Consider the following 12,807-nt stretch of genomic DNA (forward strand, 5'->3'; position numbering starts at 1 on the left):
GTATGGAGCGGAGCCGTGTGTGTACGAGGTGTATGGAGCGGAGCTGTGTGTGTATGAGGTGTATGGAGTGGAGCCGTGTATGGAGTGGAGCCGTGTGTGTATGAGGTGTATGGAGCGGAGCCGTGTGTGTACGAGGTGTATGGAGCGGAGCCGTGTGTGTACGAGGTGTATGGAGCGGAGCCGTGTGTGTACGAGGTGTATGGAGCGGAGCCGTGTGTGTACAAGGTGTACGGAGCGGAGCCGTGTGTGTACGAGGTGTATGGAGCGGAGCTGTGTGTGTACGAGGTGTATGGAGCGGAGCCGTGTGTGTACGAGGTGTATGGAGCGGAGCCGTGTGTGTACGAGGTGTATGGAGCGGAGCCGTGTGTGTACGAGGTGTATGGAGCGGAGCCGTGTGTGTACGAGGTGTATGGAGCGGAGCCGTGTGTGTATGTAGCTATGTGTGGCCATTATACGGTACGAAGTATCATGTGTGGGGAAGGATCTGAGGTACCAGCTGATGGTAAAGTGCCCGAGGCAGCTGGGTGTGGGGCAGAACCCTGCTTACAGGGCATAATGGGGCATTACACTGTGTGGGGCCAAGAAAGGGGCCCTGTACTAGGAGAACAATCCGCTCCCTCACTTCCTGTCCTCCATAGTTGGCTCGTATGTATCTATTACAGGAAACAGAACAACAACGTTATGATTCTTATAAAGAGTCTCCGTGCAGAAGGGGTTAATGTCCCCGCGCTCAGTAATGGGGAATCTCCACATACCTCCACCTGCAGAGCCGCACTCCACATATATGGTAAATGCTAGACTGTATGGGCTCCTTCCAGGTGTGACGTCTTTCCGGGGGCGTGTCTTATCGTGAAGGGGCGTGTTCTGTGTTCACATCATGGCGGTATTCTCCATTTACCAAGGCTCTCTTCACCGCGGATCTCAGTCCCTGAGGCCCCTGATCACGTGACCCCTGACTCCTCCCTCCTGTGACCTCATCACAGGTCCTGTGCGCACAGAGCAGCCATATATGTGGAGTGCGGCTCTGCAGGTGGAGGTATGTGGAGATTCCCCATTACTGAGCGCGGGGACATTAACCCCTTCTGCACGGAGACTCTTTATAAGAATCATAACGTTGTTGTTCTGTTTCCTGTAATAGATACATACGAGCCAACTATGGAGGACAGGAAGTGAGGGAGCGGATTGTTCTCCTAGTACAGGGCCCCTTTCTTGGCCCCACACAGTGTAATGCCCCATTATGTAGTATGTATGATGCCCCCCACACAGTATAATGTTCTCATAGTACCGCCATACCCCCACACACAGTATAATGTTCTCATAATACCGCCATACCCCCACACAGTATAATGTTCTCATAGTACCTCCATACCCCCACACAGTATAATGTTCTCATAATACCGCCATACCCCCACACAGTATAATGTTCTCATAGTACCGCCATACCCCCACACACAGTATAATGTTCTCATAGTACCGCCATACCCCCCCACAGTATAATGTTCTCATAGTACCACCATACCCCCACACACAGTATAATGTTCTCATAGTACCGCCATACCCCCACACACAGTATAATGTTCTCATAGTACCGCCATACCCCCACACACAGTATAATGTTCTCATAGTATCGCCATACCCCCACACACAGTATAATGTTCTCATAGTACCGCCATACCCCCACACACAGTATAATGTTCTCATAGTACCGCCATGCCCCCACACACAGTATAATGTTCTCATAGTACCGCCATACCCCCACACACAGTATAATGTTCTCATAGTACCGCCATGCCCCCACACACAGTATAATGTTCTCATAGTACCGCCATACCCCCACACACAGTATAATGTTCTCATAGTACCGCCATACCCCCACACACAGTATAATGTTCTCATAGTACCACCATACCCCCACACACAGTATAATGTTCTCATAGTACCACCATACCCCCACACACAGTATAATGTTCTCATAGTACCGCCATGCCCCCACACACAGTATAATGTTCTCATAGTACCGCCATACCCCCACACAGTATAATGTTCTCATAGTACCGCCATACCCCCACACACAGTATAATGTTCTCATAGTACCGCCATACCCCCACACACAGTATAATGCTCTCATAGTACCACCATAACCCCACACACAGTATAATGTTCTCATAATACCGCCATACCCCCACACACAGTATAATGTTCTCATAGTACCGCCATACCCCCCCACATACAGTATAATGTTCTCATAGTACCGCCATACCCCCACACACAGTATAATGTTCCTACAGTACCGCCATACCTCCAAACAGTATAATGTTCTCATAGAACCGCCATACCCCCACACACAGTAAATTGTTCCTACAGTACCGCCATACCCCCACACACAGTATATTCTTCTCATAGTACCGGCATACCCCCACACACAGTATAATGTTCCTATAGTACCGCCATACCCCCACACACAGTATAATGTTCCTACAGTACCGCCATACCCCCCACACAGTATAATGTTCTCATAATACCGCCATACCCCTCCACACAGTATAATGTTCTCATAGTACCGCCATACCCCCATACACAGTATAATGTGCCTACTGTACCGCCATACCCCCACACACAGTACAATGTTCCTACAGTACCGCCATACCCCCACACACAGTATAATGTTCTCATAGTACCGCCATACCCCCACACATTATAATGTTCTCATAGTACCGCCATACCCCCACACACAGTATAATGTTCCTACAGTACCGCCATACCCCCACACACAGTATAAAGTTCTCATAGTACCGCCATACCCCCACACATTATAATGTTCTCATAGTACCGCCATACCCCCACACACAGTACAATGTTCCTACAGTACCGCCATACCCCCACACACAGTATAATGTTCTCATAGTACCGCCATACCCCCACACATTATAATGTTCTCATAGTACCGCCATACCCCCACACACAGTATAATGTTCCTACAGTACCGCCATACCCCCACACACAGTATAATGTTCTCATAGTACCACCATACCCCCACACACAGTATAATGTTCCTACAGTACCTCCATCCCACCACACACAGTATAATGTTCTCATAGTACTGCTATACCCCCACACACAGTATAATCTTCTCTTAGTACCGCCATCCCACCACACACAGTATAATTTTCTCATAGTACCGCCATACCCCCACACACAGTATAATGTTCCTACAGTACCGCCATACCCCCACACACAGTATAATGTTCGTACAGTACCGCCATACCCCCACACACAATATTTTGTTCTCACTTTAGTGGCTTACCACAGACACAGGATGATGTTTCCACAGTACTGGCATCCCTCTCACACACAGTATAATGTCCCCACAGTACTGCCATCCCCCCACTTTCTAATGTCCGCACAGTACTGCCCCCTACATGCACAATATGGTACCATCCACCTCACTGACTACCTCCAACCACCGACAGTTAATAAATACTCACTTAGCCTCATTCTTGGTGCAGATTCTAATGAACCCAGGATCTATGAGATATTTCCATACGATAGTTGGATAGGCAGGAGTGTATCATCCATAAAGGTAGCCCACTCGGTTGCTATGATTCCTATGAAGTGACAGGGCTCGGTGGGGTGTGGTATTGGTCACCCACTCCTTCCCATCATCACAATGTCAGCGATATCCACATTCCCATGACGGTGATACTGCTGAATAGATTAGTGAATCAGGGAGTGGAAAGCTCCTGATCCACCATTCAGCCTTCACTTCTGAGTCTGAGACTCCATGCACTGCAGACACAATGACGTCACTACATCACACCTGTAGTACGGAGCCTCAGTACTCACACCCAGGGCCGCCATCAGGGCATTACAGCCATGACTGGCGTATGGGGCCCGGTGGGCAGAGGGGGCCCCCCCTACAGGCACTGCAGCACGCTATTGACGTGCGGGCACGCATGTCAATAGTTAACAGCCTCCAGCCAGTCGGAGGCTGGAAGCTGACTTGAGCAGCAGTGCGCCTGTCGCCGGCGTCTGACGTCATTGTCAGCTGCCGGCGAGTGCGTGCTTCACCTGCGTGGAGGGAGTGAGCTTCGCCAGGAGCGCGGCCAGGTAAGAAATCGTGTTTTTTTTTTTTTTTGAGAGCGGTGATCCAGGGGGCCCCGGGGCAGAATTCTGGACACGCAGGGGCAGAGATGCTGGACACAGGGGCAGAGATGCTGGACACAGGGGCAGAATGCTGGACACGCTGGGGCAGAGATGCTGGACACGAGGGGCAGAGAGATGCTGGACACAGGGGTAGAGATGCTGGACACAGGGGCAGAGATGCTGGACACAGGGGCAGAGATGCTGGACACGAGGGGCAGAATTCTGGACACGAGGGGCAGAATTCTGGACACGAGGGGCAGAATGCTGGACACGAGGGGCAGAGATGCTGGACACAGGGGCAGAGATGCTGGACACAGGGGCAGAGATGCTGGACACGAGGGGCAGAATGCTGGACACGAGGGGCAGAGATGCTGGACACGAGGGGCAGAGATGCTGGACACAGGGGCAGAGATGCTGGACACGGGCAGAATGCTGGACACGAGGGGCAGAATGCTGGACACGAGGGGCAGAGATGCTGGACACGAGGGGCAGAGATGCTGAACACGAGGGGCAGAATGCTGAACACGAGGGGCAGAGATGCTGGACACGAGGGGCAGAGATGCTGGACACGAGGGGCAGAGATGCTGGACACGAGGGGCAGAGATGCTGGACAGGAGGGGCAGTGATGCTGGACAGGAGGGGCAGTGATGCTGGACACGAGGGGCAGAATGCTGGACACGAGGGGCAGAATGCTGGACACGAGGGGCAGAATGCTGGACACGAGGGGCAGAATGCTGGACACGCTGGGGCAGAATGCTGGACATGCTGGGGCAGAGATGCTGGACACAGGGGCAAAATGCTGGACACGGGCAGAATGCTGGACACAGGGCAGAATGCTGGACACAGGGGCAGAATGCTGGACACGCTGGGGCATAGATGCTTGACACGAGCAGAATGCTGGACACAAGGGGCAGAATGCTGGACACGGGGGCAGAAATGCTGGACACGGGCAGAGATGCTGGACACAGGGACAGAGATGCTGGACACAGGGGCAGAATGCTGGACACGAGGGGCAGAATGCTGGACACGAGGGGCAGAGATGCTGGACACGAGGGGCAGAGATGCTGGACACAGGGGCAGAGATGCTGGACACAGGGGCAGAATGCTGGACACAGGGACAGAATGCTGGACACGAGGGGCAGAATGCTGGACACGAGGGGCAGAATGCTGGACACGAGGGGCAGAGATGCTGGACACAGGGGCAGAGATGCTGGACACAGGGGCAGAGATGCTGAACACGAGGGGCAGAATGCTGGACACGAGGGGCAGAATGCTGGACACGAGGGGCAGAATGCTGGACACGAGGGGCAGAGATGCTGGACACGAGGGGCAGAGATGCTGGACACGAGGGGCAGAGATGCTGGACACGAGGGGCAGAGATGCTGGACACGAGGGGCAGAATGCTGGACACGAGGGGCAGAATGCTGGACACGCTGGGGCAGAATGCTGGACATGCTGGGGCAGAGATGCTGGACACAGGGGCAAAAAGCTGGACACAGGGGCAGAATGCTGGACACGGGCAGAATGCTGGACACAAGGGCAGAATGCTGGACACGCTGGGGCATAGATGCTGGACACGAGCAGAATGCTGGACACAAGGGGCAGACTGTGAGACACAGGGGGCAGAATGCTGGACACGAGGGGCAGAATGCTGGACACGAGGGGCAGAATGCTGGACACGAGGGGCAGAATGCTGGACACGAGGGGCAGAATGCTGGACACGAGGGGCAGAATGCTGGACACGAGGGGCAGAATGCTGGACACGCTGGAGCAGAAGGATGGACATGCTGGGGCAGTGATGCTGGACATAGGGGCAGACTGTGAGACACGGGGCAGAATGCTGGACACGGGGGCAGAATGCTGGACACGAGAGGCAGAATGGTGGACACGTTGGGGCAGAATGCTGGACACGCAGGGGCAGAGATGCTGGACACAGGCAGAATGCTGGACATAAGAGGCAGACTGTGAGACATGGGGGCAGAATGCTGGATATGTGGGCAGAATGCTGGACACGAGGGGCAGAATGCTGGACACGAGGGGCAGACTGTGAGACACAGGGGCAGAATGCTGGACACTCTGGGGCAGAATGCTGGACACTCTGGGGCAGAATGCTGGACACAGGGGGCAGACTGTGAGACACGGGGCAGAATGCTGGACACGGGGGGCAGATTGTGAGACACGGGGCAGAATGCTGGACACGGGCAGAATGCTGGACACAAGGGGCAGACTATGAGACACGGGCAGAATGCTGGATACATGGGCAGAATGCTGGACACCGGGACAGAATGCTGGACACCAGAGCAGAATGGAGATACAGGCCATGACTGGAGACACTGGGGGCATGACTGGAGACAGATGGGGCAGAATGGAGACACGGGGCATGATTGGAGACATGGAGCCATTATTGGAGCCATAGGGGGCAGAATGGAGATACGGGCATGATTGAAGACACGGGGCAGAATGGAGATACACGGTATGATTGGAGACACGTGCAGGATGAAAGACATGGGGGGCATGATTGGAGACAGATATAGCAGGGTTGGAGACAGATCGTACAGGATCATGGGACAGGATGGATACAATGGAGACAGATGGGGCAGGATGGATACTCTGTCATGAGGGCAGGATGGGTGAACATATGGCTGAAGCCAGGAATGAGACACACGGGGCCAGGGTGGGGGATATTATTATTACCCTAGGGGCTAATTAAGGGATATTATCACTGCAGTGATGTATTTATTTTATTTTTTGAGGACACTGTTTTAAATGGGGGGGCGGTCTTGTTACTGTGTAGAGTTTTTTTTTCATGTGGTGTAATGTAGAAGTTGGGAAAAATTAAGTAATGTGTTCTGCAAGCGGAGCTCGAGATAACTGTGTTATTTCCTGCAGAGAGAAGTCCTGGCTGGATGAAGTGATGGTGGTCTGTGCTGGATGAAAGATGAAGGACTTCACCTAGAGACGTCACTGGTGAGTCAGTGTTACCTATACACTGACAGTATACACTGTATACTATATACAGAGCTCCTGTGTATAATGTCACCAGTGATCACTGTATAACCTGTACACTGACACTGCATACTAAGTACACATCTCCTGTGGATAATGGCACTGGTGGTGATATTAGTATTGTGATTTTTTTATTATTACTGATCAGTATTGTATTCAGTCACTATGTGGTGGTAATATGTGGTCTGCACATGGTGTGGTGGTATTTGTTCCTTGTATGTGCTATTATTTGGTCACTATGTGGTGGTAATATGTGGTCTGGCCATGGTGTGGCGGTATTTGTTCCTTGTATGTGATATTATTCGGTCACTTTGTGGTGGTAATATGTGGTCTGGTCATGGTGCGGTGGTATTTGTTCCTTGTATGTGATATTATTCGGTCACTTTGTGGTGGTAATATGTGGTCTGGTCATGGTGCGGTGGTATTTGTTCCTTGTATGTGATATTATTCGGACACTGGTGGTAATATGTGGTCTAGTCATGGTGTTGTATTTGTTCCTTGTATGTGATATTATTGGTCATTTTAAAAAATGAAAAATAATTAAAAATATACCTAAATTGTATTGCATATTTTAACAAATATTTATTAGGTTACAGCAGAGTAGGGCCCGGCCAAAAGTGTCTACCGTGTTATGGTGGTGGCTCACAAAATCTTTTGGCCAAAACAAAAGCTGCTGGCTATACGTGTGATCTGGTGATGGGAACTGTTAATGTGTGATAGGTGAGAAGTGGAGTTTTTCCAAGAGAGAGCGGTGGGACTGTGGACAGTTCGAGGGGTGGAGCGTAGAGGTGGGGCTGGGGTGGAGCCTGGGCGGAGTCTCAAGGGGGCCCCGAAAATTTTGCCAGTATGGGGCCCTGAAATTTCAAGTGGCAGCCCTGCCACCATTATGCCCTGTAAGCAGGGTTCCGCCCCACAACCAGCTGCCTCGGGCACTTTGCCATGAGCTGGTACCTCAGATTCTTCCCCGCACCCCTTTCCTTTGCTTGGCGCCAAATCTGTTCTGTCTTTGGGGCTCCGGCCTTTATAATATCAGTAACTGCGTCATCAAGGTCTCCTGACCAGGTGCACCCTCTAGACTCTTCCCTCCGGAAACCCTCCCTCTTCCCATTGATGTCACATGGTCCCGTCTGGACGGCAGATAGCAGTCTTTTTGTACAAATGCAGCACAGCCCTGAGGAGTCTTTTTTATGACTCTCCTTTTTACACCCCTTATGTAATATATATGATGCCGCTCACACAGTATAATGTTTCCACAGTACTGGCATCTCTCATAAAAAAGGTATTTTCACACTACCGCCATACCCACACACAGTATAATGTTCTCATAGTACCGCCATACCCCCACACACTGTATAATGTTCTCACAGTACCGACATACCCCCACACACAGTATAATTATAATGTTCTCATAGCACCGCCATACCCCACACACACAGTATAATGTTCTCACTGTACCGCTATACCCCCCACACAGTATAAAGTTACCAAAGTACCATCATCCCACCACACACAGTATTTTGTTCCCACAATAGTGGCTTCCCACAGACACAGGATATTGTCCCCACAGGACTGGCATCCCCCTCACACACAGTATAATGCCCCCACAGTACTGCCATCCCCCCACTTTCTAATGTTCCCACAGTACTGCCCCCTACATGCACAATATGGTACCATCCACCTCACTGACTACCTCCGACCACCGACAATTAATAAATAATCACTTAGCCTCATTCTTGGTGCAGATACTAATGAACCCAGGATCTATGAGATATTTACCATATGATAGTTGGATAGGCAGGAGTGCATCACCCATAAAGGTAGCCCACTCGGTTGCTATGATGCCTATGAAGTGACAGGGCTCGGTGGGGTGTGGTATTGGTCACCCTCTCCTTCCCATCATCACAATGTCAGCGATATCCACATTCCCATGACGGTGATACCGCTGAATAGATTAGTGACTCAGGGAGTGGAAAGCTCCTGATCCACCATTCAGCCTTCACTTCTGAGTCTGAGACTCCGTGCACTGCAGGCACAATGACGTCACTACATCACACCTGTAGTGCGGAGCCTCAGTACTCACACCGCACAGACCAGAGCAGCGCTCCTCAGGAACCGGGTTGGCTGAGTAGTGTGAGGTTTATATCAGGAATTGTGAGGGCATCATATTAAGAGAAGAGTTGTTGGGACTCTCATACTGAATGTGTGGCTGGTAGCGGCCATTATACTGGGGTTGTGGTGGACTGTAAATGCCTCCATACTGAGTGGGGTTTTATTTTGTGTAGCAGGTTGTGGTGGCCATAATTAGAGATGAGCAAATATGTTCAGAAAACGATCTTCAAACATAAATTCGGCACGAATATGGTACATTCGGATTCATGATCGGTAGCACGAGCATTTTTCTTAAGATCGGAAAAAGTCGTTAACATTCAGTAAAAGATATAATAGAAGCCGGCAATGTATGTGCCTCGTTTAGTAAAATCACAGCCATCAATGTGGGAGACTGGGGTTCAAATCCTGGCTCTGCCCTGTTGGACATAATATACCAGTAGTGGTCCATAACACTATGGTGCCTACCTCAATAACCATGAGAGTGTCACGAGCAAAGACAGTCATGCCGGCTCGGACGTCACCTGGATTAACAAGGTCCGAATCGGATGTCGAGGAACCAGAACAATCTGATGATTAATGGGCTACTGGACCAAACCATACATGGACAGGGCAAGAGGGAATGGGAGCCAGTGAAGAGATTTGCAGAGGGCAGAAGCGGAGGAGTAGCGAGGAGAGAGATGAATTAGTCAGGCAGCAGAGTTAAGGATGGACTGGAGAGGTGCAAGGGTTTTAGCAGGGAGGCCACAGAAAAGGATGTTGGAGTAGTCGAAGCGGGAGATCGTCACAAATCCTGAATCCCATAGTCCAGTGCCCATATACCCATCACACATCATCCCATAGTACAGTGCCCATACACCCATCATACATATCCTCCATCCCATAGCCCAGTGCCCATATACCCATCACACATCCTCCATCCCATAGTCCAGTGCCCATATACCATCACACATCCTCCATCCCATAGTCCCGTGCCCATACACCCATCACACATCCTCCATCCCATAGTCCTGTATCCATATACCCATCACACACCCTCCATCCCATAGTCCCGTGCCCATATACCCATCACACATCCTCCATCCCATAGTCCCGTGCCCATATACCCATCACACATCCTCCATCCCATAGTCCCGTGCCCATAGACCCATCACACATCCTCCATCCCATAGTCCCGAGCTGGGTGGCGTTGAGCAGGGAGTTCCTGGAGATGTGCTGTTATGTAACCTGGCAGTGCGGCTCTGTGTGCGGCCGCTGTTGATGCGATTTTCTACGCCGGTAACAATAGAGCGCGGCAGTAATAGAGGAGGGGGATTCATTTCTGTCATGTGCTCTCTGCTCCTTTCTGGGGGGCAGACAATGGCTGGAGCTTATGTTCCCAGGGATGCCAGATTTCTCCCACCCGGTCAGTGTCTGCTGAGGTGTTGTGGAGTGGGAAAACTGTTGCTCATAGCAACCAATCACAGCTCAGCTTCTTTTAAACAGCTCTGGTGAAATAATACACGGTTAGTGATTGGTTTCTATGTGGAATGGGCGTGGTTACATACATACATACACTCAGCTTTATATATATATATATATAGATTTTTTTTCTTTCCGTTGGAGGGCCCAATTCCAGCTGTTGCTGTCGGACCTGTGATTTCTATCTCCTCCACTGTGTACAGGATAATAGAGTGTAATAAAGTAGTTATGGACGAGACTTAACTAACATTGTGCAGTGACTCTGCATCCCATATAGTGATGGATCTTTCTTGTTGATGAAACTATGATTTTTTTTTTCACTTTAACCCTCTGATCAGTGCGATCATACACCATACAAGCCTCTGATGGCCCCGGTGATGCCCTGTACTACTGTAGTGCCGTGTATCATCACTGCTGCCAGTGTAATACTAACGGCCCCATACACATGAGATAAGAGTTGGCTGAACGGTCATTTGGCAGATGGCCATCTCTCCCGACTCCCCCATACACACAAATATTCCAGCTTTCCTGGGGTCTGTATGAGAGAGTCGCCTCCAGACTCCTCTAGCGGAGGATTATCTACAGGAAGAATAAACGGATTATCCTCTGAAATTCAGGATGTCAGATCCTTCTCTGCCCTGACATCATCTGTCGGGAGGCCCCAAATACATTATATAGTCGCCCAAACCCCCGAAATCAGTGATTTCATGGAACTTTAGTCTAATGTGTATGGGGGCGGTAAAAGGTAACTTATTGGACGCCGGCTCTGGCCCGGCCTAATAGACCTTCATACATTGCAGCCCAGACCCCATTATTAGGCATGTAAGTATCGTAATAACTAGGCCGCCCCATACTATCCAGTACTAGGGGGCGGGGGGCATTCAGCCAAACTCTGTCAGACCTGAGATCTAACGTGATAGAAGATTACAGTGCGGGGAAGACGGGAAACCTTCATATAGAGGCCGGTGGTGATGGAGTCAGTGACCGACTCTGGACAAATCTGTCTCTAGAGCCGTAGTAGAAGATGAAGATGTCGTCCTCATCATGAAGTAGTTATTTCTCATGTCGCGTGTAATGAATATCTCCTGCAGTATTGCTAATGCCGATTCCAGGATCGGTAAATGAGACGAGAATTAGCGTTATGGAAGATGAGTCTATGAGAAACGTATTCAGCTGCCGACTCCGAGGAGGAAACTGCTTGTTGTCTGTGGCCTAAATATATAGGATTTATTAGTAGATGTAAAGAAGGAAACTAAATACTGTAAAATAATAAATCTCCTCATATGTTTCCCTTATTATCTCCAGTAATTGTATTATTACACAGGATTCTTATGATGTTACATCGGCTCATCTTCTCATTCAGGTCTCTACAATATCGGATCCTCCCAGTGAAGATCTTCTACAAAAGAACATTTTCCTGATTTACCCATCAAAGATGGATATGGGCAGAGACAAGATGGCAGAGAGGATATTACACCTCACCCTAGAGATCCTCTTCCGGCTTACTGGAGAGGTGAGAGATTCTGATGACGTCACATTACGTCATTCTTATCTATGGGAATAACAGATGGACAGAGCTAGAGAGGTGAGGACTCTGGAAATGTCTGTAGTGAGATTTATTAATGTGTCTCTCCATTACCAGGATTACACAGTGGTGAAGAAGACCTCTAGTGATCGCTGTCAGGACCCTGTGTCTGAGGGATGGGGAAGACCCCTGAGCCCAATCACAGGGCCTCCACCTCACCCCCTGATCCATGAGGACATCAATGACCAGAAGATCCTAGAATTCATCTACAAGATGATTGAGCTGCTGACTGGAGAGGTGACACTGCTGGGAATGCTGGGACATTATACAGTAACACTATGAAGGGATCGGGGGATGACGGTATCATTGTATGTGTCAGGTTCCTATAAGGTGTCAGGATGTCGCTGTCTATTTCTCCATGGAGGAGTGGGAGTATTTAGAAGGACACAGAGATCTGTACAAGAACGTCATGATGGAGGTTCCCCAGCCCCTCACATCTCCAGGTAATAGACAGGACTAAATACACACGGCCTATAATTATCTGTATGTAAAGAATGAATTCACCC

General features: G+C 50.1%; 1 protein-coding gene across 1 annotated transcript in view; it reads left to right on the forward strand.

The window, feature by feature from the left end:
- The first annotated feature begins 982 nt into the window (after window positions 1-982).
- Window positions 983-12,807, forward strand: part of LOC138662971 (gastrula zinc finger protein XlCGF53.1-like) — a 40,834-nt gene continuing 29,009 nt past the window's right edge. Inside the window, exons 1-4 of the mRNA XM_069748996.1 lie at window positions 983-1,036; window positions 12,080-12,229; window positions 12,359-12,538; window positions 12,621-12,744. Coding sequence (XP_069605097.1) covers window positions 1,010-1,036; window positions 12,080-12,229; window positions 12,359-12,538; window positions 12,621-12,744 — 481 coding nt within the window. The 5' untranslated portion in view covers window positions 983-1,009. The remainder of the gene's footprint in view (window positions 1,037-12,079; window positions 12,230-12,358; window positions 12,539-12,620; window positions 12,745-12,807) is intronic.

This window comes from Ranitomeya imitator, chromosome 2 (genome assembly GCF_032444005.1).
Source record: "Ranitomeya imitator isolate aRanImi1 chromosome 2, aRanImi1.pri, whole genome shotgun sequence".
Lineage (NCBI taxonomy): Eukaryota > Metazoa > Chordata > Amphibia > Anura > Dendrobatidae > Ranitomeya > Ranitomeya imitator.